Raw genomic sequence first — 24936 nt, forward strand, 5'->3', positions numbered from 1 at the left:
TGACAACGTCATTATTAACTCTTTCACACTATTTAATGAATTTGACCAAAATATGCTAAACTGAAAATATTTAAAAATGCATTTGTTTTTCTTAATTTGATTAAATAAGAATACACTTTCCCTTTTATCCGAAACATTGATTAGGGATTAATCATCCATTTATTAATGTCAAACAGGCTATTAATTGTTAAACATTTTTGACAATTATTAGAAGGACTTTTGTGGCCCAGGTCAAAATTGACCCGGTAAAAATGTGCATGGAAAATGACCAGTATGTAAAGCTTAATGAGCTTGTGTCACTTTTTTTTTCTTCAGTCCGACATTTTTTTGTCATGCTACTGTATTGCTTGTTTACATCTCATCATATATTAAGACATTCATTTTGAAAGGTTCAAACTTTGGCAACTCTATTTACAGCTCTGGTTAAAACACATTTCCATGCAATAGCACAGCATTTCACTTTATAAATATATGATTTATAATATATTGCACATGTTTAAAGCATTCTGCATACTGTGGTGGCAATGCTATAGCCCCTTGGAAGAGGTCTTTTCTCTCGTTATAAAAGATGCTCCGCTTATGTCCGTAATAACACTCAGCAAGTCATTCCATACAATCATTTCCGTGTTTGCCTTCATAGCGTGTTTAGAGAGTAGCAGATCCCTGAGGCCAACAAAATAATCAACAGCTGATCCAAAAGCTGACTCCTTGTTCGTCATCTCATGGCACAGAGCAGAGGGGACCCCTTGTTCGTGCTCTCTCAGTCCATCAAGTGCCAATCAGGGCCATGAGGTGAGACTTCCAAGTGAAATCTGAAGCGGAATCCCCCTTGAATGATGAAGACGAGTTGCAAAGTTTTGCACCTTGTGTTCTGCTCAGGTGAAGTACTTGCAGACGGTGGAGTCGATGACGCAGGACTCGGTGCATCTGAGCTGGCCGAAGGATCTGTAGAAGAAGACAGGAGGATATTAAGTGCAACACACTGGTAAATGCATTCAAATTCAGTATTTTATTTTATTGTAATAAAATTGTAATCTTACCCAGGGAGATAGGATTTGCACGTCTGATAGCCAAAGTCTTTTCCGTCACACTCCTCCATGCCGTCATGTCGATAACCATCTCCACAATAGGCCCATTTGCAGTCTGGAGTCGGAACAGAAGACAGAAAAATGGCACCGAGCCAATGGGGGAGAGGAAGAGAGGAAAGTGTCAGTGCCAGTGCAGCATTTTGCAGCTAATTTAATCAGACAAGAAGGTAGTGAGTGCATGCTCGGGAAAAGAACTTAAGAATTATTTATTTATTTTTTTTGTATTGGAAAGCATCTTAGCATCCTCACATGGTGACACGCCTCCAGCACATATATGACTCACTCAGACAAGAATCAGTGACAATTTGGTTTCCATCATCGCATTCCTCTCCATCCTGCGGCTGCACTTTCCCATCCCCGCACACACCGACTCTGTCCGGCACGTTCTCAGTGGACTGAAATTGCTGGAATGGCTTTAAGACAAACATAATTGCAAGTGTTTTATCAAATAATCAGATTCTCTCCAAATATGACTCACCTGTATGGGCTTCCATCCATCTTTATCTCGAAAATAGAGTGCCTTCTGATCCTTGCGGAATGCGATCGCCTGATCCAGATGTAGACGGCCCAGCTCTTCCTCGTTGCTCACAACAAATATCTAAACGCATTTGAAGAAGAACAATAAGAAGTGGTACAACGAATTGAGCAGTTTGTTGCTAACGTGGTCTTACGGCAGGGACTTGATTGGGGGTCTCCTCATGTGTGTTGCTCCCAGAAGGAGCTTTGTTTGCGACAAGGAAAGTGTCACACTCACAGCGACCAGGTGGGCCTGGAAGACCCTTCTCCCCCTTTTCCCCAGCTAGATAGAGACCTGGAAGATGCCCAGTCGTGGATTAACACAAATGTCGTCCAAAGTGTGTCGCTACTGTGTGCGTGACAGCTACCAGTGGCTGGTGGACCAGGTGGTCCAGGGGGCCCATTTGGACCGGGGAGCCCAGGTTTGCCCATAAATCCCGAGGCTCCAGTTTCTCCCTTTTCCCCCTAAATAAACCAAATGTTGGAGAAGGTTTGTGTGCAAATGATAACTCCAAAATCATGCATGTTGTTATTTCACCTGTTTGCCTCTCTTTCCAGGTCGCCCAGTGGGTCCTCTTTTGCCTGGGACCCCGGGCTCTCCCTTTGGTCCTTGTTCTCCCTGTGAGAAGAGTAAGGTATCAGTAAATACTGACTAAAATTAACTGCTTTATTTTATTTATTTATTTATTTTTTTTTTTTACCTTCTGGCCCAGCATCCCCGGTAAACCAGTAGTTCCCTAAATAGTGACAGGATGCGAGAATAATCATTTCCTCACCAAAAAAAAAAAAAAATTGTCTTTGTAAGAAAAACAAAACTTTTCTTACTTTATCACCTTTTGATCCTGGTACTCCTGGGCTTCCTGTGTCCCCCTTTTCACAACATTAAACATTGGGCAAATATAATGATAGAAGATATAAAACAAAGCTTCATTACTGGACTATAAATGCTAAAAAGCTACCTTCTCTCCCCGGTAACCAGGCATCCCCTACAAGAAATGAGAAATGCAAAAATGAAATAATTCATTCCATAAAGACCACCGTGGTGCTAACCTTCATTCCTGGGGGTCCCTTCATTCCTGGTAGTCCCATGAGGCCTGGATCTCCTTTTTCACCCTAAAAAAAAAAACTAACACCATCTTTCCATGCAACACTAGCTGCTATTTGTCCACCTTTTTTTTTTTTTTTATCACAGATGAGTGTGATTCACACCAAAATAGAGTAACTCCATGTTGATTAAGCAAACTGTAATCAGGAGTTGCATAATTGAACGCCTACCATGGGTCCCTGTGGACCAGGCCATCCTGGAAGTCCTTGTTTCCCGGGAAGACCCGGCGCTCCCGTACGGCCCTTAAAAAAAAAAGCGGCAGATAAATGCCTGAAAATAACCATCAATGATTCCTTAATCAAACACAACAGATGACTGTGCTAGCTCTAATTGCACCCCTGAGCTTTGCGGATTATGCTTTGTTGCTTCTTGCAGGCAGGAGCGGCTCATACATGACAAAACAGCTCCGTGATGCCTGTACGGGGTGCCGGTGCTGCTGCCATGCGAGCCGCGCGCTCTCATTTGGATGCTTGTCATTTAACGAACAGCAGCCTGTTGGGACACAGTGGACCTGCTGCTCCTGCTGCTGTGTGAGGTGATTTATCATTGGGCGAGAGGAAAAAAAGCACTTAGGGAGATTAAGGAGCAGAAGTGAATTGTTCAGCAGGATTGGAGTCCGGTTCCAAGACTGTAGTTTAATGGATGCAGGCCAAGAAAACAGGAAAGCGTAGAAAGTGAAAGGGATCAAAAGGCAAATTTATAGAGTTGAGGGGAGGAGGGTGGGGGGATGAGAGCAAGTGTCTTCCCATGTTTTCGAATGTTGCACCACCAATTTAAATGGCTGCAAAGTATGTTCTTCTTGTGAGAACCACAGAAGGAGATAGAGTTCCCATTATCCCAAGGATGACATGGAAAATGAGATATCTCACCTTTGATCCTGGACGTCCAATTTCTCCCTGAGAAGGCCAAATGAAGGAAGAGAGATTTTGCTTTCATGAGAGAAACACAAAAACATAAAGATCAGAAAATGCACCTTTTCTCCTTTTGGTCCTCTTATGCCAGGTAATCCACCGTCACCCTGAAAGATGACAAGGTGTTTACAGTATGTACCCATATTCAAATGCGGCCACTTAATTCAGTTTTACAAGAGCCTCCCCACCTCTGGGCCACGGGGTCCTGGTGGTCCTGGAGGCCCAGCTGGGCAACCCGGTATCACCGGATGTTCATTTTGCTGCTCCTCTCCTCGAAACACCGCTGGCACTGGCAAGCTGCCATCGTCCTTCAAACAAGGAAAGCGTTGCATTAAATCCTTCCGGGCAAATGTGTCGGCGTGTGTGCGACATTTACAGGTTTGCCTTGCTTCCAGAGCTGAGGTGGTGGTGGTGGGTGGAGCGGAGGAGGAGGTGGCGACGTCAGACAACAGGGATCAAACGTCATCGGCTTATCCAGCAACCTGACGACTGGGAGGAAACATGGAAGAAATGTCGCACACGGTAATTTCTGTCATCAGGACATACACGTTTGAACATCCTACCTGAGTGGGATGTGAAGAATCTGTCCACGAAGGAGTGATGGGACATAGCCCAGGCAGGACTCACAAGAATGTGCCAAAACACAGCAACTATTGCTAAGTCCATTCTTAGTGTGGATTTTACCCTTCAAAACATAACATAAATCACATATTTTGAAGAAATATATGATAAAAATATCATTCAACCTGGAATTTGATAACTTTCCTAAAGTGAACCAAAATACACAAAGTTAAATGTTCAAAAATATTATTTTCTACAAGTGCTACAAAGTTAGACTATACAACTCCGACTAAAGTCTATTTAAAAAGGTCTGTAGTTCATAATTTGATGTAGACAGGTGACAGGTGTTATGAGGATATTCTTGACCCAGGTAAAAAAAAATAAATAAATAACATACAGACACACCCAATCACGGCTCACCTATTTTCTGAAGCTGAGCCATGATTGGTTGTTATCTGAGCCGTGAGTAACTGTGATGTAATTTTAAGGCAACAGAAGCGACAAAATGAGGCTAATAACTGTTGTTGTTTTTTTTTATGCCTATCTCATATTCCACAAACGTAATATTGATCAGAATATCCTGTTTTGACCAGTGGGCCTGCATAGAACATGTTCTTGTAAAGAATATTTTTGGGTTGACTTCCCCTTTAAGATTGTCACATCACCCCATGTATTCAGAAGGGAACTTTGCATTACATATTTATCATGTACATATTAATAATGCATGTTGACATGCAACTTCTACAGTCTTCATCCAAACTTTTCAAATCTTTTTTTTAAGCTCTACATTTTATAACTGCTGTTCACTTGCCTACACATTGCAAGTGGAATAGGACATGTGACATATACGCAAGCGTAAACGTGTTGCGACTCCAATGCAGCAGATGCAAGTAGACACTGCATACTCTGTCCATGTGCCCATTGTCTCAAACCTGCACCATGATCACACATGCATTTATTCACTCATCACTAGGGGATATGAATTATATCAACGCAAGCTCACTCGTACAGACAGCATCCATAATGGTGCAAGATGGCAAAGCAAGAGGCTGAGCCAAGTTAAGATATAAATATGCTGCACCTGCGCGGTTGCTTCACTAGTGTGTTATCTTTAATTTATCATTTTAATACGTCATAATGTCATGGTTTTTCTTACCGTCCGTTAAAACGGCAGACACGCTCCCTGCAATTCCAACGAAAAAGCGAAGAATCTACGTGCTTCCCGTCGTTGCAAAAAAAAAAATCTCTTCTCGGAAAAATGTTAAGAACAGAGGTCACTGCTGAGTGGAGCTCGGCAGAGCTCAATCCAAGTGGCTCTGCAATCCCGAATGAAGTGACACATTAAGGATGCGACTTGCTTCGGGGTCACTTTGCGATGCGGCTGCTGTCTGCAGACGGGAAATTGCCCCACCTGCTGGACGTTTTAGGCCATGCAAACCTTGGCGCATTTCAATACATTTAAACTGAACACTTTGTAGAAGACTGAAAAAAGAACACGTTATTGTATTGTAAATTATTTCATTTATTTCAATTAATTGAACAATAAGAATTAGACCAAGTTTCATAAAGCCAACCGTGTACTAAAAAAGACTGTGCTTAGATTTTTGTGGCAAAATGTTCCACACAATTGCATTTTCCTAATTTAACACAATGACAAAAAGATGACTTTTGTCTTTCCTGTGTGTAAAGTATGAATGTATAGAAATAAATAAATTACAATGTGCAGCCTCCACAAGCGACTTCAAAATATCAGTAGAGATTCAGAAAAAAAAGTATTAGAAAATGTCTTAAAGTTGCAATTAATTTAGGATGATAAAGAAAAGTGCAAAGGGTTTGAAGTCTGTAAGTAAACATCTTAAAATCTAAAATACCTGAGGAATTCTGCACCCTTAAATTTCATTCAAAAGTGTGTATACATAACAACGTAGATTAAAACTGTAGTTCTACACAATCTTTATCAAACTGATGTCCAAAGAGGAATTCTTGCGTCTATTTGGGCGAGGTGGCCTCCTTTAAATACGCGATGATATCCTGCCTCTCTCGTTTCTTTTTGAGACCACTGAAGATCATCTTGGTACCGGGAATATATTTCTTGGGGTTTTCAAGGTACACCATCAGAGTCTCTTCACTCCATATAATGCCTAGAAAAACAATCACACGGATTACTTTCTTTCCTTGTAATGGAAAGAATGCGTTATCGGGTTTTGCAAAAAGACACTCTGCCTGTTCAGACCTGCAAACCTGAAGACAGTGACACAAAAAAAACAAATTACTTTCCCAGTGCTACAGTTGCTGCACATTGAAAAAATCAGGCGAGTGTTAAAAACAATTTACAAACATGGAGCAGTTCTAAAAACAAAAAGATTATAGCTTCAGATATTTTTCTACCGTATGAAAGTGCTTTATTATATTACATTTATTTGTGTGGCACATCAACCTAAGAGCTGAAACCCAGAATAGTATTATAATGGTAGAATATAAAATAATGATTGAATAATAAAAATAATTAGGTCATACCTTTGTCAATATTTGCCTGTGTATAAGAAAATCCCGGCGCCTGTCCTGTTTTCCTGCCAATGAGACCCCACAGGTTTGGCCCCACTTTGTGTTTTCCACCTTCCTCCACAGTGTGACACTGGGCACATTTTAATACAAACACCTTCTTCCCTTTAGCTGCGTCCCCCATGGCCACCCTAAGAAGAGAGCAAATTAACAGGACCATTTTTTAATGTGATGGTGCACAAGAAAACAAACAAAAAAAAATACACTTGGGTAACAATTACTGGTCAAAGTTACAATAGCATTCCGGATTCCTCTTCATAATGATTACATGTACACCCGTGGATAAACATTAGAACCAATTTGTGTGTTTTTGTATTTGGACATAATGCTCACAAAAGTTAAACAGAGAAAAAAAATCTAAACTGAAATGATTTAGTAAACAACAGTAAAAATCCTTACCTTTCTGTTCGTTGAGGTATGCAGCCTAAACTTCTTAAACGTCTTGCCAGAAGAGGCACCACCCTTCTCAAGTGACAAGTTTTTTTGGTTTTTTTTGCAGATGTTATCCAACCCTCCCAAATCAACCATCTCATATTTCAAGAGGGCGTGTCTGTCAGGTTGACTCAGCCAGGTGAGAATTTATCGTTTAATGATAAATAATAATAATAATAATAACAATAATAATAATAAGGATAAAAATAAAATAAACAAATAATTGTTATTATTAAGTCACTATTTATTTACTTGTTTCGTAGAAGAAGAACTTCCGCATATCTGTGACGTCACATTTGGCCGCTTGACGTCGACGCCGGTGTCGCGGTGCCAACTAGCTTGAGGTATAATTGGGCAATTTTTGACATGTGGTTACATTTTAAGTTAATTTTCAGTCCAGTTGCGTTGGTTTTTAAGTGAAAAGAACCTGTACAACTTGGTCAAATGTTAAACGCCTCGGAAGTTGACTTTCACCCGATATGATATCAAAAGCAGGTAATTTTGACAAACACGAACGCTACGAAGTTAGCAAGCAAATTTAGCGTGCTACAAATAATATTACCTGGCATAATAATAAATTAAACACGTCTACCAAACCGTGTATGTCACAAGGATGTGGTAAATCCAGTAATATACGCCACTTTTATACACAAGCTGTCGTTAACTTTGCAGTGTTTTAATTCGCCAGCAGAGGGAAGCAAAGGCAAAGATGAGAATGGATAAAAACATACAAAATCTATAACTCCAATTGTATCTAAAAAAAAAAGACAATCCCCCACAAAGAGATATTTCAGATTTTATTTATACTATTATAGACTTTCTTTAGATCACAATATCACAGAGCCTGCTGCTAGAATTGAATTATCACACTTGCATGAAAACCCTGCATAGATTTACATGATTTCTTGGAGTCTCTTTATTTGTGTCTCCATTTCTTCCCAGCTGAAGTTAAACTCCTCAAACCTTTAGGGAAAATTCATTGGTTAATATTTATTGCTAAAAGGGACACCAATTCCAAATAACATGTTCAAAGATAATATTTAAGTTGAATCGAATAATACTAAATATTTTTAAACATATCCTAGGGACAAAATTGAATTGACTGCTTATATATAAATAATATTATGATATAAATATTGAGAAATGTATTAAGATTATGCCTATGGTTTACATACCTTGGCAGAATTTGTGAAGCATTGCTAATTTTTGGGAAAATATGACTGCTGACTCAACATCTCATTATTTTAAAGAATAGTACACAGCTTAAGAAAAAAGTATTTTCACAGAAAAATAGTGATGGACAGTCATTAGAGTTGCCTACCAGTGCAAGCTGTTTCCCACAACTTGGCTCACATTTGAAGAAGCCTCTAGCACAGAACTTTGCTTCTCCATCTTTGACGTGCTTCTGGGTTGTGAATCTCTCCGACACATTCGACACATTTTGGAATCGCCACCCAAGACCTTCCAAACCTCTGGGGCTTGTTAGGGGGTGACTTTATATCATCAGTAGAACTTTCCCTCCCAAAGCGTCGGGGCATGTTTGTGAGCAGGTGGACGGGTTTTGCATCAGGAGGGCGGAGCATGACAGCGATGGGGAGGCTCATTTTCCTTCTGGTCAGGCCCACAACAAGTTTGAAGTGCTCCAGGTCTAAACTTCTCAGTATTTCACCTTTTCTCTTTGGATAGTTTAAAAAAATAAAATAAATTCGGGTGGTTAACGACCAGAACCTTTTAAAAATGTTTCATCACAAGAATAAAATTTTAATTTTTGTTCCTCTTCTAGTCGCTGTATTTCTGTTGCAACCTGCTTCTCCTCAGTGGACAACAAACTTCCTTTTGACCAATTGGTAGGTGTTGTCTTGGTCTCATGATGTCATAATGTGAACATCATGAAGAAGCAAATTTTTGAAATAACCAATTCTAACTAAACATGGAAATGTGTTGGTCAATTCATGGCCAAATGTGGCTGTGTTCAGAATTAGCCAATCACATTCAAACTCGAATTAAATGGGAGCCAGCACACACCTTCCATCACGGAAAAGTTGTATTCCCGTATGAACGTAATTTGACATGACATGAATAAACAAGCGGCATATAACAAGCACAGTACGTGACGTGGACATGATTTTTACCTGATGGTGTGTTTGCATCCTTACAGTGCTCCATCCTTGATTGCAGCTCTGCAGGTCTTTCCCACAATGGAGGGATTTCCCACTGACCTTTGGACTGGACACGGCCGCGCCGTCAAGACCTGCCAACATCAAGAGAACTGACAGTAAGATTTTCATCACCATGTTCACACTTGTAGACGCCAATGCACCTCTCTTAATTTCTCACTGACCTCTGTTTAATAAAGACCACTGATGAAACACGTCACCTGCGGGGTGGCGTGTTACCGACACCCACTCAAATCAAGTCTCATTTGAACTGAACACATTCTTGAATGACGGCTCATCCGGCAAGGGTGATATCAAAGAATGGAATTTGAATGTCCTAATTGGGCTGATGAATGAGCTCAGTGGTCTTTGTTGATGTGAGATAGAATGAGATCATGCTCTAGAGAGCTGATTGAGAGGTGAAAATGATTTGGGGAATTTAGAAGTATTTTTTTTGTATTTGTAGTAGGGCTGAACAATGAATTTAAGTCAAATCCTTCAATCCCTCCTCCCGAATTATTCGGGGTATTTTACATGAATATAAACAGAAGGTTGCAGTTAGCAAAGGTTTCAAATTATGTTTTCTTTAATGTGACGACAACACAAGTTTGGCTATACAGCCAATGAATTTACATTGTAAGAAAGCATTAAATCTCTTCCCCGCATAATACATTTCAACCGTCAAAATCTTTTCCAATAAGTTTTACGCTATGCGTTTGCAGACTGACTGTCAGGCAGACCGATGAAGAGATTTTCTAGTCTTTCATCTTTTGACATGTTGTGGGCGGTTGAGGGGCTGCAGGTTCGCCAAGCCATTCTCCGAATAACATCTAACAAAACGCAGATGTGGCCGATGACGTCACTCGGCATTCCTGCTTGCCTATTTGGATGCACGCACCGTCGCTGCATTCGCATCCAGCGCAGAAAGAATGCGAGGAACGCCTGACGTGAGACGCAGGTTGATTAGGATTTTTTATTTTTTATTTCGTTGTTTCTGTTTGCTGTGTAACCATGGCAAGCTACCCGAAACTTTTTTTTTTTTTTTTTTTTTAAGGCCACGTTTCGAGTTAATCTTTCTGTAATATTATTTATTTCTAACCTGTTTTCGACCCTTCTCTGCCTTGTGGACGAAGGGCCGTCTCCTACGGTTTTTAACTGTCACGTCCACAGAGAGCTTCCCAGTACCTCCAGCTCTCCCTTTGTTCTCGAACGGAGCGCTCAGCACTCCCCCCATAGACCTTCTGCACTGCCATTGTTATCTCCTCCTCCTCCTAATGTTTTTAATGTACATCCCTCGCCAGCCTCCCAAGTGGCCTTTTCATCTTGCCATTTACTTCCCCCTCACCCTCTGCACCACTCCCACCTGTCTGTTTGCTAGAAATCACCCCGGATTGAAGTGCACCTTTTAATTGTCACAGTGCAGTGCACTTTTTGTAATCTTAATATTTTAGTCTAATCCATGAACAAAATATTAACCTGATTTTGAGCTTCGTTCCAAATCTGATGCGGATACATTGACTGTACGGGTCAACACATTCAGGCAAGCTCAATGTGCTGCATGACGTTTGGTCACCCTCATCTATTAACTTGTCGGGGATCTGGAAGCGTTCCCAGAATTCCTCTCCAGAAGAGGGACAACGTCGGATTTGTTTGGTGATTTGTGGGCATGTGCAGTTATCTCCCCCTTTGTGATGATTTATGTCAGGGTTTATTCTCCCCTTCACTTTAGACATCAGTCGGGTCATCGCCATAGCACTTTACATGCCCGCGCATTCAGCTCGGAGGTGCATTCAATCACATCCTTTTGGCAGCTTATAGTTTTATCAATGATCGCATCCATTTCCGCAGGAGCCTTCCAACGTGATATATGGGTTGATGCCCTGATGCTGTCAAAGGCTCAAAGTATTTGTCAGTGGCGCGTCGTGGTGATTGGATGGAGCCTCAGTTTTAAATATTTAATCTCATAAAATCATCTAAATCTAAGACAACGAGAGTCTATTTAGTTAATTTAGTTTTGTCCTCTCGCTATATTTTTTGCATGATCATATACTGACATTTTGTGAGACTGTCAAACAAATATGCCCTCTTGACAAAAATGATGGGACACCCCTTTTAATGCCTTAATAAATCAATGCAGGAATTGATAAATGCCATTTATTTTGAAGCGCTTCATCTTGCCGACCAAGACATTATGGTCAATATATTTCCTACTTTGTGCCCCAGTGCACAGAAAAAGCTCCATAATGACATGCGTGAATGAGTTAGGTGTGGAAGAACCTCATATAACATGTTTGCATAGCCAACAAAAGTGTCAGGACTTCACGCTTACTGATAATTGTTTCATCTGTGACAATCAATATCAGATGAAGACTGAAATCAATTATTCTCAATTTTTTTTTTGCAGATAATTCTTAACATGAGATGAAGACGGAACATAACAAACCTCAATAATATCAACATTTTGAGTTAAGTTGATTTTTGTGAAAAAATGCTCTTGTTCAGCAGTTTTGTGCCATCCTTGAATAGTCATTTTTATGCATCCAAGAGAGCCTTACACACTGGGAAAAAAATATTACAGTGTGGTTGTTTGCTTCAAACCCTCTGCTGTCGAGCTAGGATAGTCGACTTTTTATGTATGTATATTGAAAACTCTTTTATCAAAAAATTAACTTATTAAGAGCACGTATGCACGTATTTTGTCCATTTCAAACTAGCATTTTTGTCATACGTCTGATTAGGTCCCATGCGAACCCCCAATAGCACTGATGAATCATTGTGGAGCCTTCCAGCATTTAAGTTGCCCATCCGTGATCCAATAGAATGTTTGCATGTTGCTCTTTAGGATACCTTTTATGTCAAATTGAAATTCTCTTGTCATATATTTTTTGCAACTACACGTTGAAAAAAACGTGGCAGCTGTGGTCCAGCAGATGGCGTTCTCTTGCTGTGTAACCAATGCAGGACCGCCTTAGAATGGGGCGGAGAGTAAACCTGGGCCGCCCTCAAACAGGGCTCGGCCTAATAAAAAAGAGGCGGTCTTTGGGTGACTGCAGAGAGGAGGAGGTGCTGAAAGTTTAAGCCAATCAGCATGAGTCAAGGAATTGACCAATAAGGGTGGACAATTCCAGTTGAGGCAGGCAGGAAGCTGAGCAAATGACCCTTGATTAGAGAGAGGAGGTGGAGGATGGGGTGAATGATTGAAGGGTGAAAAGAGGCCCTGGTGTGTGAGAGCAAAAAAAAAAAAAAAAAAATGCATAGCATGGCCACGCTATATAATGTAGTGTACTTTATTAAATAGTAAATGGCAAATGTTTGACCAAAAAACAGTTGTAGTGATTTATTTTTATTATTTTACATCATTGATTGTAAAAAAAAAAAAATTTAGATATTAAGATGTGTTTAGCGGGAAGAACATAAGGAAGGAAGCGCTAAAAATGTCTATATTCAGATGGTAATCTATTGAAGGCGTCTCATGATGTTTGGGCCCTGGAAACCTTTCACAGCTCTGCTCGGTATATATTCTGAAGACGTCGGTGTCAATTAGAATTAAAGCGTTTTTTTTATTCCGTTTTATTGCCATAAGAATTATGTGCGCAAGAACAATGATGGGAGGGTAGATTGAGAAGAAAAAACATTGAGGGAGAAAAGAAGCACAAATTGGCACGGCGAGTTGCTGACGAGGTTGAGAAAATGCTCTTTCCCTCAGTGTTCCCCCTGACCTCTGGGCCCTCTCTCTGGCTGCTGTTCAGTGGGTTGGAGGGGATGGGTGGGGTCAAAGGCCACCTCAACACCCACACAGAGCGCCACGCTATGACCTCCAACCCCTCCCCGCCGTGCAGCTGAACGCTGCACAGCGCCCAAAGCAAAGCCGCCAAAGAGGAGACGCGCGCAAGCCAAAACATAAGGAAAACGCACAAAATCATATTTTTCTTCTCCCGATTTTCTTCTTTAAAAAAAAAAATAAAATAAATAAAATACTAAACATGATCACAAATAATACACCAAATCCGAAATCATTTCCAAGTCCCCTGATTGGCCATTTCATATTTGCAACATTAAGTTAAGCCTGATTACTTTATTTGTATTAGCAGAAGCTACGTGCTATAATGAATCAGTTCTCCTAAACCTTAAGTATCAGTGTCTGATATCGGCAGCCTCTACAAGTACCCAATACCTAAAAGATAAGGCCGGGTTTTGGTCCTCGCCATCCCTAATGTTGATGATAATGTTCTTAATAATGAGTCAGTCATTTAAACGGGCCCTGTAGAATTGACGTGCTTTCAGAATTCTCGCAGCTGCGTACTTCCAACATCCATACTCATGTTTCATTTCCAGGAAGCGTTCAACCTCTGATACGTTAACCTCAATGAATCAACTCCACAAGTTATCTTACATTAAACGCTGCCGTTATGTGTACTTATTGCCGCATTAATCACGTCATGTCTGCGCTTACCACCTTTTAATTTCCTGATTTCATTATCATCATTATTCTTTTCATTATTATCATTATTTTTTTTAAGATGTTAAAATTAGTCCAGTGATTGTGTGGTTCGTTATTTGTCTTGGATTCAATATTTGAATAATTTTCAATTGAATTTCAAACAGTTTCAAGTATACACGCTCATGCTGTTTGCAAGTGTAACATCCGGTTGAATAAATACTCGTTAAAGCACTCTAACAAAGGTCAAGGGTAAGAAAAACGGTGACTAATGATTATCCAGCTTCTTCATTGCTGATAGTGTCATCCGTTGCGTAACACGGTCATAAAGTCGTATTGATATGTTCATAGTCCAACAACAAAAGAACGGCTCTTCGGTCATTATTGTATCTGATAAACTAAAAGATCTTTTTGATCAGTCCTAATATGTTTGGAGCATTTAGCATCAAGGTGACAAGCATGTCTGCAATTACGGCGACTGTGGTTGTGCTCCATAAAGAATGAATAGAGATCATTTGAGTCTTGTATATCGGTTCGTAAAAATATACGAGCTTGAGAGATTGAAACTGTTCAATTAAAGATGCATAAAATTCAGTCAGGTGATCCTCATCAGTATTTAGCACATTAAATTTACTTGAGTGCTTTTGGAATATCTGCCTTGGGTATTAAATGCCGTGCGTCATAATTGTTGATCTTAATTACTTTTTACGGAATACATTTTCACCTGAAAACCTTAAAATGGGAATATATATATTTTTTTAAAGATATTTATGAATGTTTTTCTCTTTAAAAAGTAGTTTTAGACATTATTTTCAAAATATCAGCAGCTTTTCAACAGCAACTTTTCCATCTTATTATATTTTTTCTAGTAATATGCTGACTGTTATTGTGATATTAGAACTTTTTTCTTATAAATTTTTTTTTTCATTTTTCATCACGCACACATTTGTGCGTGAGTGTTTGGCCACTTTTGTGTGCTTAAAACAATTTTTTTTCTGATGGTGTGTGTGTGTGTCATGGCCCTACTGTAAAATCACCCCCCCCACTTTCCCCTCTCTCTCTGCGGGCCGTTCCCGGCAGCTCACTTTGGCATGCTGGGCTTCTTGCGTGTGTGTCTGTGCTTGTTTGTACCTCATACGAGGCAACTTGATCTGGATCAGAGCTTTCAGCGCGGCCTGTTGGATCCCTAGAGTTTTGGGGGGGAAAGTCAGGGAGAGTCCAATTTGACCTCAGGAGCACCGTTTCCACTTGTAGAAACGCACACCCTGGTACACACTGTGCAGCGCTGAGTGGTGGGGACAGCTGTGGGATAGTGACCTCATCTCTAGTTGCTGGCTGTTGCATTTGATCCGAGCTGAGGGAAAGATTGAGTCTGAAACACCAGATTGCACTCTGGACCCGCAGAAAATCCTTGCGTGTTTGTGTGTTGCGTCCTTGCGAGCACTCCTATACGAGGTATGTGTGAAGGTTTACAGACAGTAATAAAAGCACCACAACATTGAACCATAACAGCCCACGCGTCCGCCCGCTGATTGATGCGTTGTATATATCCCGTGCGGTAATCGGATCCCTCTCTTCCAGAGGTTGTTGTAAATACACGCTGTTGAAGTACCAGTCTGCCATGGCAGACAGGCTGACTGTCTCTGGCGGGGATTTAGCCACGCTCCGAAGCCTGCCACTGCGCAGCCAAGACCTACCCCCTGAGGGCACAGAGGAACACATGACCCCCACCCCACTCCCCACCTAGCATGACGAGATCAAGCAAGAATAACATTCCGGTGTGTACGGGCGCATTCGCGAGGGAGGTCATCCAAGGTCTGTGTTAGCATGCAAGTGCGGATTCATTAGACATCTGAGTTGATTTGAGGAGTAAATTAGCTATTAGTGGAGCGAGGGAGGCGGCGTCATAATGTGACTTTGTGCGGTTAGATGAAGATGAGAACACGAACAGGGCGCTGACACACACACACACAAACACATACATGTGCTGTCTGCAGGGGGTTACAGATACCTGGGTGGAGGTCAGACAGATTGGTTGTAGAATTTCTGAAATATTGTGGGGAACCTTTCATGGGAATTAAAAGGAATTGAAACTGTATCCATGTCAGCCATTTTATTTTATGTTCGATACAAAATCAGATTTTATGAGCAAATGGAAAAAAAGATTGGCATTAATATTATGCAATTTTAAGAAAAATCCACTATTATGATATATAGGTCTTTTTTTTAAAGGATATGCCATTAGTTTATTAAAACTGTTATGTATCTAAAGTACTTGTGGTATGTGGATTCCATGGAGATATTCCAAAAGAGATTTGAACTTTTTATCTGTAGGCAGACGCATAAACCATAATTTTGCTGCGCAATCTAAAAAAGCTCAAATAAAATCTTGTCGACTGAGCCCTGCGCAGCCAATCATGTCTTGCAAGAGGATTTGTGGCCACACCCCTGATTCACGTGCGCTGACAAGTTGCAAAATATTGACTACTACTTTTACAAGATGTTTTTCAACACGCCCCCTTCATGCACTGCACGTTGCTCCGTCGCATGCACTGATAAGTTCGAAAATATTGACTACTGCTTTTACGCCGTGTTTTTCGTTGCTCAATGATTACAGTAATACACGAGTCATGATACAATCCAAGTCGCGAATCACATTGTTGTGTGCATGTCAGACTGTCGCTTATGATCATACGTACTTGCCATCCATAACCAGGTCAATTGTCAATTTTGAATATTTCCCAAATTTGTGTGTGGAAATGTACCCGCGTTGAATTCCAGACTTCTTAAAAGCTGAACCAGAAAGAGAGCCTAATGAGAGTGAGCGCAAAACCGCCGCCCTCTGCAGCAGCCAGTGCGTCCCTGTGCAGAAAGTCAGCAGAAACAAAAGGTACAAAAGCCATCTGGGCTAAGCCCGGCTACGCTACATCCAAAGACAATAGCGTCTCATTCATGCTGCCCGGGCCCAGCCAGGGCCATCTGCTCTTGGCGAGGGTGAGTGGGAGATGGGACCTCCTTACCTCCAGGAGCCCCTGAGGTCCCAAAATGAAACTGGCATCATGCTTGTTTCACATTAGCATCGCATTACAGATATGACTAATTAGGTCTGTGAAATATGACGTGAAGATGATTAACAAAGCCAAGATGGAGACTCTCACATGTGAACTTTGACTATGAGAACATATGTGAGCCTTTTGGTGAGCAACAGTGGGGAGAGAATGGATACAATATCACAAAAGGGTTGCTACATTGCGGTGAGATGCGGTATTTGTATCTAATTGTATTTTTTCTGGCTGCTTTGTCGTTATAGACCATGTGGAAAATTAGCCTGTTGTGCATGGCTAATTTATAATTTACTTTGAAATAAAGGCCGCGTGCTTGTTTTGCTGTTAGCACTGTACAGCCCTTGATTTCGTTACTCGAATTCAACGAGAAAGGCGAACACCATCATAACTCTCTCTTAAACCAGTGCAGTCGCTGTAGATTTGATCCCAATTATATTTGACACTTCAGCAATTGTTTTGAATCCAAAACGAACATATTGACTCCAAGTGTGTCTTCATGTTGAGTTTGAAACATTTGTCTTGGAACAATTCAGATTATTGGCTCATATGTTCCAGAAGCGAATGTGAATGATGATAAACAAAAGTGAAGTTTCTTTGGTGGCGGATGATGTTTTCAATTCATCCCAGTTCAAGCAGAATCTTAATTTCAAAGTTTCCGTTCTTTTGCATTCCCTCGACGTTACATTAATCTGTCCAGACTCAATAATTAGCAATTTAGTTATCATCACCGATCATAACACAAAAGAAGTATATTTACTCCTCAGTACTGCACATTGTGGCGTTCTGTGGGTTGCCAGGTTTGTGCGAATGACACCAAAAACACTTCTATAAAGAAAGTTGCACACTGTTTAAAATGCAGATCTTCATCTATAAACAAAATGACTTGTCAAAACATGTCGCATTTGTGTCTACCTTTTAATTTAGTGCGCAGCCTGCTGAGATACGCTGTCAAAGTGGCTGTTGATGAAAGATCCGGTCGTAAAATTCATGCCCGCTAATGATTTTGGTTGGTCAGCCGCTGACACTCGCTTGTCTGAGGCTTGACATTAACGAGAAAGTCTCCAGCTTGCGCACACTCCCAGTGGCACCACTCACGCCGGGGCCTGAAAATGGCCCGTGTGTCTCTGCAAGCTGAACATTGTTGAAGCTGTCTCGTAAACATGCTTACATTCTGCCTTAGATGAGACGCTGTGATTTCTGATTTTTACAGACCCTCCTCAACCAAAATATTAGGTACAAGGCTCATTTCACAGTTTCCCTTTCGACACCAACGCCTTGAATGAGTGCTAGGATGCACGTCTGAGCACGAAAAAAGGCGTCTGCGTGCCAAGTATGAACTTGCAATCACAAGACGATCGCCAAATACAACTTTCAACAAAGCAATGTGGAGAAAGCGCATGCAGGGAGTAAAAAAAAAAAAAAGGAGGGATAGTTTGTGTGTGTTAGTGTATTTCCCTGGTGAGAGTTTATTGCGTGCGATGTCACGGCCTTGTCACCTTGACAACCAGGCCTGTATTTCACTCACTTGCTAAACAAAACGACGAGAGGGAGAGGGAGAGAGGCCCCTGGCTTCTAACCTCCTGTCAAAGCCATGTATAGTTGTGCACACACAGAAAATGGATCCACTCTATTCATTTAACTCACTTCACAGACGTTACACAACTTGTTTACGTCCCAATAAAACCCTCCTCTGTATGTTGGTGAACCTTTTGGAAACAACACGTATAGAAGGTCATGGAAATAATAAGCACCTACTCGGGGTGTGCACCACTGAGGCTGTTGCGATCCAGATGGACTCGAAAAATACAAAGTACATAAAGTAAAATCCCAAATGCGAAATTGAATTGAAAAATCGTGATATGTTGCTCCTCTATTTTCATGAAAGTTGCACGAACGACTCGCCGGATTATTGTCCGATTTTGAAGGAATAGGCAACAACAAGAAAAGCATGAGAAAAAAAACTTTTATTGCGAAGAATCAATGTGGTTATTTTTTTTTTCGAATACAACAAATTAAACAATAAAATGATGAAGTTGCACATTGTCACGTCAGAGGTCGCAGTTCTGCCGTGCTAAATTCCTTCATGCTTTACTCAATATATGATGCTACAGAATACGGCCGCAAAGTTACAACCATAGAATTGTCCACCAAGTCTTGGTAAGATGTATAATCAAAATTCTTGCACATTCCGATTATTTAATTCATTTAAAGCAGGTGTGGACAAACTTTTTGATTGGCGGGTCACAATGGGTTCTAAAAATTGACAGAGGGGCCGGATCAGGAGCAGATGGATAGAGTGTTTTGGTAACCTCACCTCATCTGAGAAAATTAAAAAAAAAATAATTTTAAATGAAAGTGAACAAAAGCATTGCAACAATATATGTGTCTTTGAAAAACCACAGTACTTAGAAAATAAAACATTAACAAGGATTATTCATTTTTTTTCATGTTCAGCGGACCGGATTAAAACGTTTAACGGGACACATGTGGCCCCCGGGCTGTAGTTTACCCACGCCTGATTTAAAGGTTAGATCTTGGCCGATATAATGCGTGTTTAATTTTAGTAGTGTTATGCTGAGGTGTTTTTTTGGGAGTATCTGAGGGAATTCACGTGAAGTGGGCCATTTTCCTCTTGGGATCTGTCATCAAAAGTCAACAGAAGAGACGTTGAGATGGCGGAGACAGCCACAACAACATCCGTCTCGCGCACAAAAGCAGCATAGACAGATGAATGGGCCGCGCTGAAAAGCATACGAGTGCGTCGCTTGAAAGATGGATGATCTAATGGACGGATGATTAATGTGACAAGACGAATGACAGATGCTGCCAGATTAAACAGGTGATTTGACAGATAGACGCAAGGGTAGATGAATAGAGACACAAAGTGTCAAAAAAAGGGAACCTATTGGAACGAAAAATGAAAGCATACTGCTGAGAGTGTAACGTGGCTCAACCTGAAAGCGGAGGTGTTGACAGTCTCTGGTAGGTGATGAGAAAAAAACATCTAAACTCGCCCAAAACCCTCTCCCTCCGTCAGCGAAGGGGACTTCCGATTTTCTCCGCTTGACTGCATGAGCAGAAAAGAGCAACGGGTTAGACGATTGGGAGGGGGGCGAAATTCCCCCAACCGAGCTCTCTCAATAGAGCCGTCCGACGGTGAAAAGAGTCGATTCCCTCTCTCCTTGCCTCACCCCCGTCACATCTATCAATGGTGCGAGTGAAAAGCCTGACGACAGAGCAATCCTCTCACGCAGACACAAGGGAGGCGCGGACTAACGCATCTGTACTTCATAATTGCGTCGCATGGCTTGGGCCCTCATAAGGCTTTTGTCTGGGTCTTGCTGTGAGTGTTGACACGTCGCTATTTACGTCCCCGCTGTTGCCCATTTGTTTTTTGCTGCCGTCCTAATTCACTGTCTTTTGTCAGTCGAAGCAAACTGTCTTGTAAATTATTACAACAACAATCACTTGCGGGTGATATTTTGAGCTTTGGAGGCAACTATTGAAACAAGCTGCAACTCATTTCATGACATTCAAAATTATCAAGCCGCAACCTCCTCGGTTTTAAGGAATTAAAATGACTCCTCAAAGGCAATAAAGAGTCATAATTTGCAGTCAGGGCCAGACATGTTTTGGAAATAAAACGATGATGTGATTGAAGGGACGTAATTCAAGAGGTTTTACAATTGACATGAAAAAGTGACATAATTGTAAACATAACCATCATTTTTAATAGTTTGCCGATCATTTTCAATTACAGGCTGAATGCTGAAGCCAACAAATATCGCTTTCAATTTCTGTGTCAGTCCTTTCCGCCGTTATACCAGGGCTTTCTTTGCTTTCAATTCTGTCCTCAGAAAACAGCTGTAAAAAAAAAACAAATAAAAGACTCATGTTCTAAAATAAATGCCTTGAAGAAGAAAGGAACAGCTCATGAGCCAAATCATACCACATATTGTGAGCGGTTTACTCAGCTCACAAAACTAATACTGAAACTGATAAACAATTTCAAACTGCTTTTTTTTTTTTTTTTTTTGGGTGGTCTTTGAATTGTGAATTCTACAATGAGTGTACTGCATTTAATTTCAGTTCTTTGTCAGATTTACAAAAAAAAATAAATAAATAAGTTTACTTCCCATTCAAAGACCACAGAATACTACAAATAGATTAGAAGCGTCATCCCCACCCCCTAAACTCCAAATTACTCTTAATGAGCAGCCCTTTGTTACCCTTTCATATTAATAGACAAAATCGAACAAATAATTCTAGGAATAATTTTACATAAATCAACATCTGTCTCAAAAACATTAAATAATAACTGAGCATTATGATACTCAACAGGGGAGACTTTATTACACTGCTTTAGTTTTATTCTGGTGCAGCAAATAAGTGTGAAAATGAGTGCATATTATTGCTTTATGAAAGCGCTATATATTTTACGAGTTGTTTGAGACATAAAAACTGTCAAATGAACATTTGACAGGCCCTAGAAGGCCACCGTAGTTCTGTGCAACGTGTGAATAAAAGAAAGAAAAATGACAAAGTCTTACTAGGTGAGTAAAAAATAAATAAATAAGCCACTAAAGGTGACGTCTGCTACAAGAATAAACTGGCTGTCAATCAAATCTCAAGCAGTAATAACATCAGCGCGTTAAGATCACCGGTCTTTACACAGTTAAGTGACATATACCGTTCTCCCGTGACCTATTAACTGATACAAACGCTGCTTCTGTACCAACAAATCTTTTGAGGGAGAGATAAAGTTTTACAACATGCTTGTGCTTTATGCTCCTTGTCTTCCAGCAGAAAGCCTCAGTTTCCCTCATAGCTGTTATTTACCCTCACTCATCCTTAAGGTTTTTTTGAGAAAAGTCATAGAGGAGCGTTGGTCATATATTAACAAACTCAAATGTGCTTTAGAGTGCCTCGTTGTTGGCCGTTAGTCCGCAGACAGAGAAAAGACAGGAGAACAAGGAGAGGCGATTTAAAATTTTCTTCTTTTAAAAGTCAGACATGACAGCCATCGTGTGGACCAGGGCGTTGCGTTTGTGTGTCCGCTTTGGAGCGCCTTGTTGTTGGCCACAAGTGCATGCACATCATGCAGAGAAAGACGGATGAGGGAAGAGGGGTGATTTTTAAAATTTTTTTTTTAGTTTGTTTTCAAGTCTGATTTGATGACCTGCAGGTGGACCAGGGTTTGGCGTGAAACTAAAGAGTGCCTCATTGTCTGCTGTGGGTGTGCGCATTTCAGGGAGAGTGCGGAAGAATTAGAGGGGGGGGGAGAAGTCCACTTTACAGGGACTTTAATGAGCACTTAACAAAACGGCAGCACACGCACTCAGTAACTTTTGCAGTCGTGTGCTAACAGTGAAGCTTTGTGATCTTCTCACGTGTCACTCAGCAGCTCACAGCTGCGGGACCAGGAGTGATGAAAACCTAAAAAGATACAGTAGATACTCTTGAACCAACGGCCACACAGAATGACGCTCCACATAAGCTCAGGTTTGTCCATTCTTTGACACACCCGTCTGCTGACCCTTCAGTCACGCACACACACAACACGCAAAAGTTCTCTCGTTCATTAATCTTCATTTCAACACACTCTGGCCGCCGTCAGCACATATGCTCCCAACAATCACTTGGCACCGTGCACCCGGCCCTGGTCGGGCGCACACTCACGGACACACACTGACATCAACTAGCTCTCAGAGGGCGAGATCTGATTGCCGACACCGATATCAGGTCCCCTCCCGCTGTTTGGCCGTCCATCTGGCTGCCTGATCAGAAGACAGAGTGAGGTCCACGCAGCGGGAACCCTGTCATTGTACATTTCGGAAAGACTGAGCGCAGATCCGAACTGACGCGGAGGATAATATTAACATCAAGTGAATCCTTTCGCGTTGCTATTCATCGGGATTACGGCGGTATTTGACGTATGAGGTGGTCATCTTTAGGCGGCTAATCTGTTTCCATTCAAGATCTTGGGTCACATTCAGGGGGAAAAAATCAGTGAGTGTGGTTTTTTTCACTTAATTTAAATTAAGAAAAGTATATTTATTCTTCTCTGCCTCAGTGGTCTCATCTGTGCAGGTTTAACCCCCCCCCCAAAAAAAAAAAAAGTTGAAGTCCTGGGTGACTGAAGCTAGTCTACCAATTTCACCCGTGATTCGCCACAACAGAGACAAATAAACTCCAAGCCTATGTTTGGCCAAGAAAATCAGCAGTGTTGAGCGATTCAATCCCATAGTTTATTGTGGTTCTTCTCTCCACGCATTCCGGTTGAAGTTCCGAACATGAACAGGCACGTCGGGGAAAAAAAAAAAAAAACACCCACTTATCCTCTGTGTATTTGTTTATCTCCCTTTCTGTCTGCAGCCATGTCAATACGGCTGTTGTTCAGATGGGTCCGTTTAACTTCAAGTAAACAATGATTTGATTATTTTTCTTGTTCTTTTGAAAAGTCCAAATGTAACTACTGAACGTTCATTGAAAAGTTGGATTTAACAGAGAGGTGCTGTGTGAGCTGCCCGAGACCCCAGCTGTGACTTGGCTGTCAGTGAAACATTTGTACTGCTGGCTGAAGAGGAGGGAGGGGGGGGTCGACAGGAAGGTTTAGGTGTTGTAATCAAACTCCCTCCCGTTCACCCCCCGCAGGCTCGTTACAGCACTCAAATTCAGCACTAATTGGCTTGACACATGGCAGCCAGGGACCCTGTCTGCCCGCTAACCCCGGGAGAGCGATGACGGAGAGATACTTTTACTATTTAATTTGTACTAATATAACGCTAAACGCTGTGGGCTGTCCTCAAAATCGGGCGACATAGCTGCATCGTAAACATGCACTCGCCAGCGACAACATTAATACCTGCTCATTCCAACGTGTTCGAGTGGAAAATCTCGCACGTATATTGCGTCACACTTGGAGGTTTCGCCAATATTTAGTTTACCTCATGTCGTTGCTAAAAATAGACACAAACAGCTCTCTATTGATGCTGGATATTTAAATTTTTTTTATAATGACCTTATCTAGAATTTTGTGGTTAGAAGCAGACGTTTCTAACCCAGACGAACTTGTTTAGTATCACAAATAGGGAACAGGGATTTTGGATTGTTTTTCTTTTTTTTTTATTATTTTTAAAAATTCCAATGAAATGCAACTTATAGTAGTAGCGATTTATGCTTTTTTTTTTTCTCTTCACGATGCATTTCTTGACTTTATACTCTGGACCGAAAAATACGGTCTCTGTCTTACCGTGCACAAGTGCTAATCAGTACGCCTTTAACACCGCCTTGTTCACAATAATAGTTGAATTGTGTTTTGGTAGATTTTGAAAGTAAACGGACAGGATTAACCCAGTACTAAACACAATGAAGTGTAGCACATAAACCTCGGTGATGCAATCATGTTTTTCTATAATTGGAATTGTAAGATTAACCGTCTTGCTTTTATCTACCCCTCTATCTCGGCAAGCACACTCCGGCTCCCCCTCGCTCTCTTTCAGTCTCTCTTGTTTCTGGATGAGCTTTACGGCTTGCAGTTCCTTTGACTGCTGAACCGTTACCCCCCGCTCTCTCCTAAGAGCAACAAACTGATTTGTGGTCACACATTATAAACTGTCATCTGAAGAGCAGGCTCCTCTGCCGACAGGTGAGGAATGTTTCCATTCACCTCTCCGTCTCGCTGCTGGTGTCTCGCCACGCACACACACACACACACACACACACATACACATTTCCTCGGTAAAGATGAAAGGCGCGAGACGGCGGAAGACAGAGGATGAGAGGCGCAAGGAGAGCAGGAAATACGATCAGTCATTGCTTGAGAGTTTCTTTTCACCTCCTGTGCCGCACAAGCTGTCCCTGAATTGAAAGCGACTGGAAGCCTCGCCCGCCTCAGTGTCCTGGGCGGCTCTGGAAACCCGCTCACTTTTAATCACACCAGAGATGTGTGACGCTTAAACAGGAGCTAATTGCATTTTCAGCTGTAATTTCTGCTCGCCTGACAAATAGTGAGGGTGTGTTGATCCATATGAACTTCTGAATTAGCCGGAGTTCTCGCGGTTGATTAGCGTACGTTTAGGTTTCTCGCTGCGACTCTCGCC

At 41.3% G+C, this 24936-nt stretch overlaps 3 protein-coding genes and 1 long non-coding RNA gene across 6 annotated transcripts; 1 reads left to right on the plus strand and 3 right to left on the minus strand.

Annotated features, from left to right (window-relative positions):
• Nucleotides 1–146: 146 nt before the first annotated feature.
• On the minus strand, nucleotides 147–5550 carry LOC148321379 (uncharacterized). Of its 2 annotated transcripts, none has more exons than XM_088318971.1 (18): nucleotides 5338–5550; nucleotides 4184–4300; nucleotides 3997–4109; nucleotides 3809–3928; nucleotides 3683–3727; nucleotides 3579–3605; nucleotides 2880–2951; nucleotides 2655–2717; nucleotides 2564–2590; nucleotides 2430–2474; nucleotides 2306–2341; nucleotides 2143–2223; nucleotides 1973–2069; nucleotides 1760–1899; nucleotides 1567–1686; nucleotides 1372–1501; nucleotides 1041–1143; nucleotides 147–945 (listed from the first exon to the last, which is right to left on the minus strand). In XM_088318971.1, exons 2-18 carry the CDS (start codon nucleotides 4284–4286, stop codon nucleotides 876–878), a joined length of 1392 nt encoding a protein of 463 aa, XP_088175097.1. In that variant the 5' UTR covers nucleotides 4287–4300; nucleotides 5338–5550; the 3' UTR covers nucleotides 147–875. The 2 variants fall into 2 exon arrangements, with proteins under 2 accessions (XP_088175097.1, XP_088175096.1); XM_088318970.1 differs by having other exon boundaries at nucleotides 4184–4305.
• Nucleotides 5551–5679: 129 nt separating this feature from the next.
• LOC148321380 (cytochrome c iso-1/iso-2-like) lies at nucleotides 5680–7270 on the minus strand. Its single transcript, XM_088318974.1, has 3 exons — nucleotides 7143–7270; nucleotides 6699–6874; nucleotides 5680–6322 (listed from the first exon to the last, which is right to left on the minus strand). Exons 2-3 carry the CDS (start codon nucleotides 6865–6867, stop codon nucleotides 6171–6173), a joined length of 321 nt encoding a protein of 106 aa, XP_088175100.1. The 5' UTR covers nucleotides 6868–6874; nucleotides 7143–7270; the 3' UTR covers nucleotides 5680–6170.
• On the plus strand, nucleotides 7262–9474 carry LOC148321381 (uncharacterized). Of its 2 annotated transcripts, XR_015846921.1 has the most exons (4): nucleotides 7262–7314; nucleotides 7439–7519; nucleotides 8959–9022; nucleotides 9334–9474. It is a non-coding gene; the product is annotated as an uncharacterized LOC148321381 (long non-coding RNA). The 2 variants fall into 2 exon arrangements; XR_015846922.1 differs by lacking the exons at nucleotides 7262–7314; nucleotides 7439–7519 and adding an exon at nucleotides 7531–7670.
• npvf (neuropeptide VF precursor) lies at nucleotides 7958–9499 on the minus strand. The gene is given in 4 exon segments (XM_088318973.1): nucleotides 7958–8138; nucleotides 8497–8506; nucleotides 8509–8851; nucleotides 9308–9499. Coding segments are annotated over 4 exon segments (585 nt in total). The 5' UTR covers nucleotides 9470–9499; the 3' UTR covers nucleotides 7958–8068.
• Between the last annotated feature and the right edge of the window lie 15437 nt (nucleotides 9500–24936).

This window comes from Idiotropiscis lumnitzeri, chromosome 16 (assembly GCF_059441095.1).
Source record: "Idiotropiscis lumnitzeri isolate Australia: NSW breed Sydney's pygmy pipehorse chromosome 16, RoL_Ilum_1.0, whole genome shotgun sequence".
NCBI classification, from domain to species: domain Eukaryota; kingdom Metazoa; phylum Chordata; class Actinopteri; order Syngnathiformes; family Syngnathidae; genus Idiotropiscis; species Idiotropiscis lumnitzeri.

Coding starts and splice junctions, on each gene's coding strand:
- LOC148321380 (XM_088318974.1), bottom strand. CDS start 6,867: ATGGGGGACGCAGCTAAAGGGAAGAAGGTGTTTGTATTAAAATGTGCC. Junction 6,323..6,698: donor ACAGGCAAATATTGACAAAG/GTATGACCTAAT, acceptor TTGTTTTTCTAG/GCATTATATGGAGTGAAGAG.
- LOC148321379 (XM_088318971.1), bottom strand. CDS start 4,286: ATGGACTTAGCAATAGTTGCTGTGTTTTGGCACATTCTTGTGAGTCCT. Junction 2,070..2,142: donor CTGGAAAGAGAGGCAAACAG/GTGAAATAACAA, acceptor TGGTTTATTTAG/GGGGAAAAGGGAGAAACTGG. Junction 1,144..1,371: donor TGTCACTGATTCTTGTCTGA/GTGAGTCATATA, acceptor TTCCGACTCCAG/ACTGCAAATGGGCCTATTGT.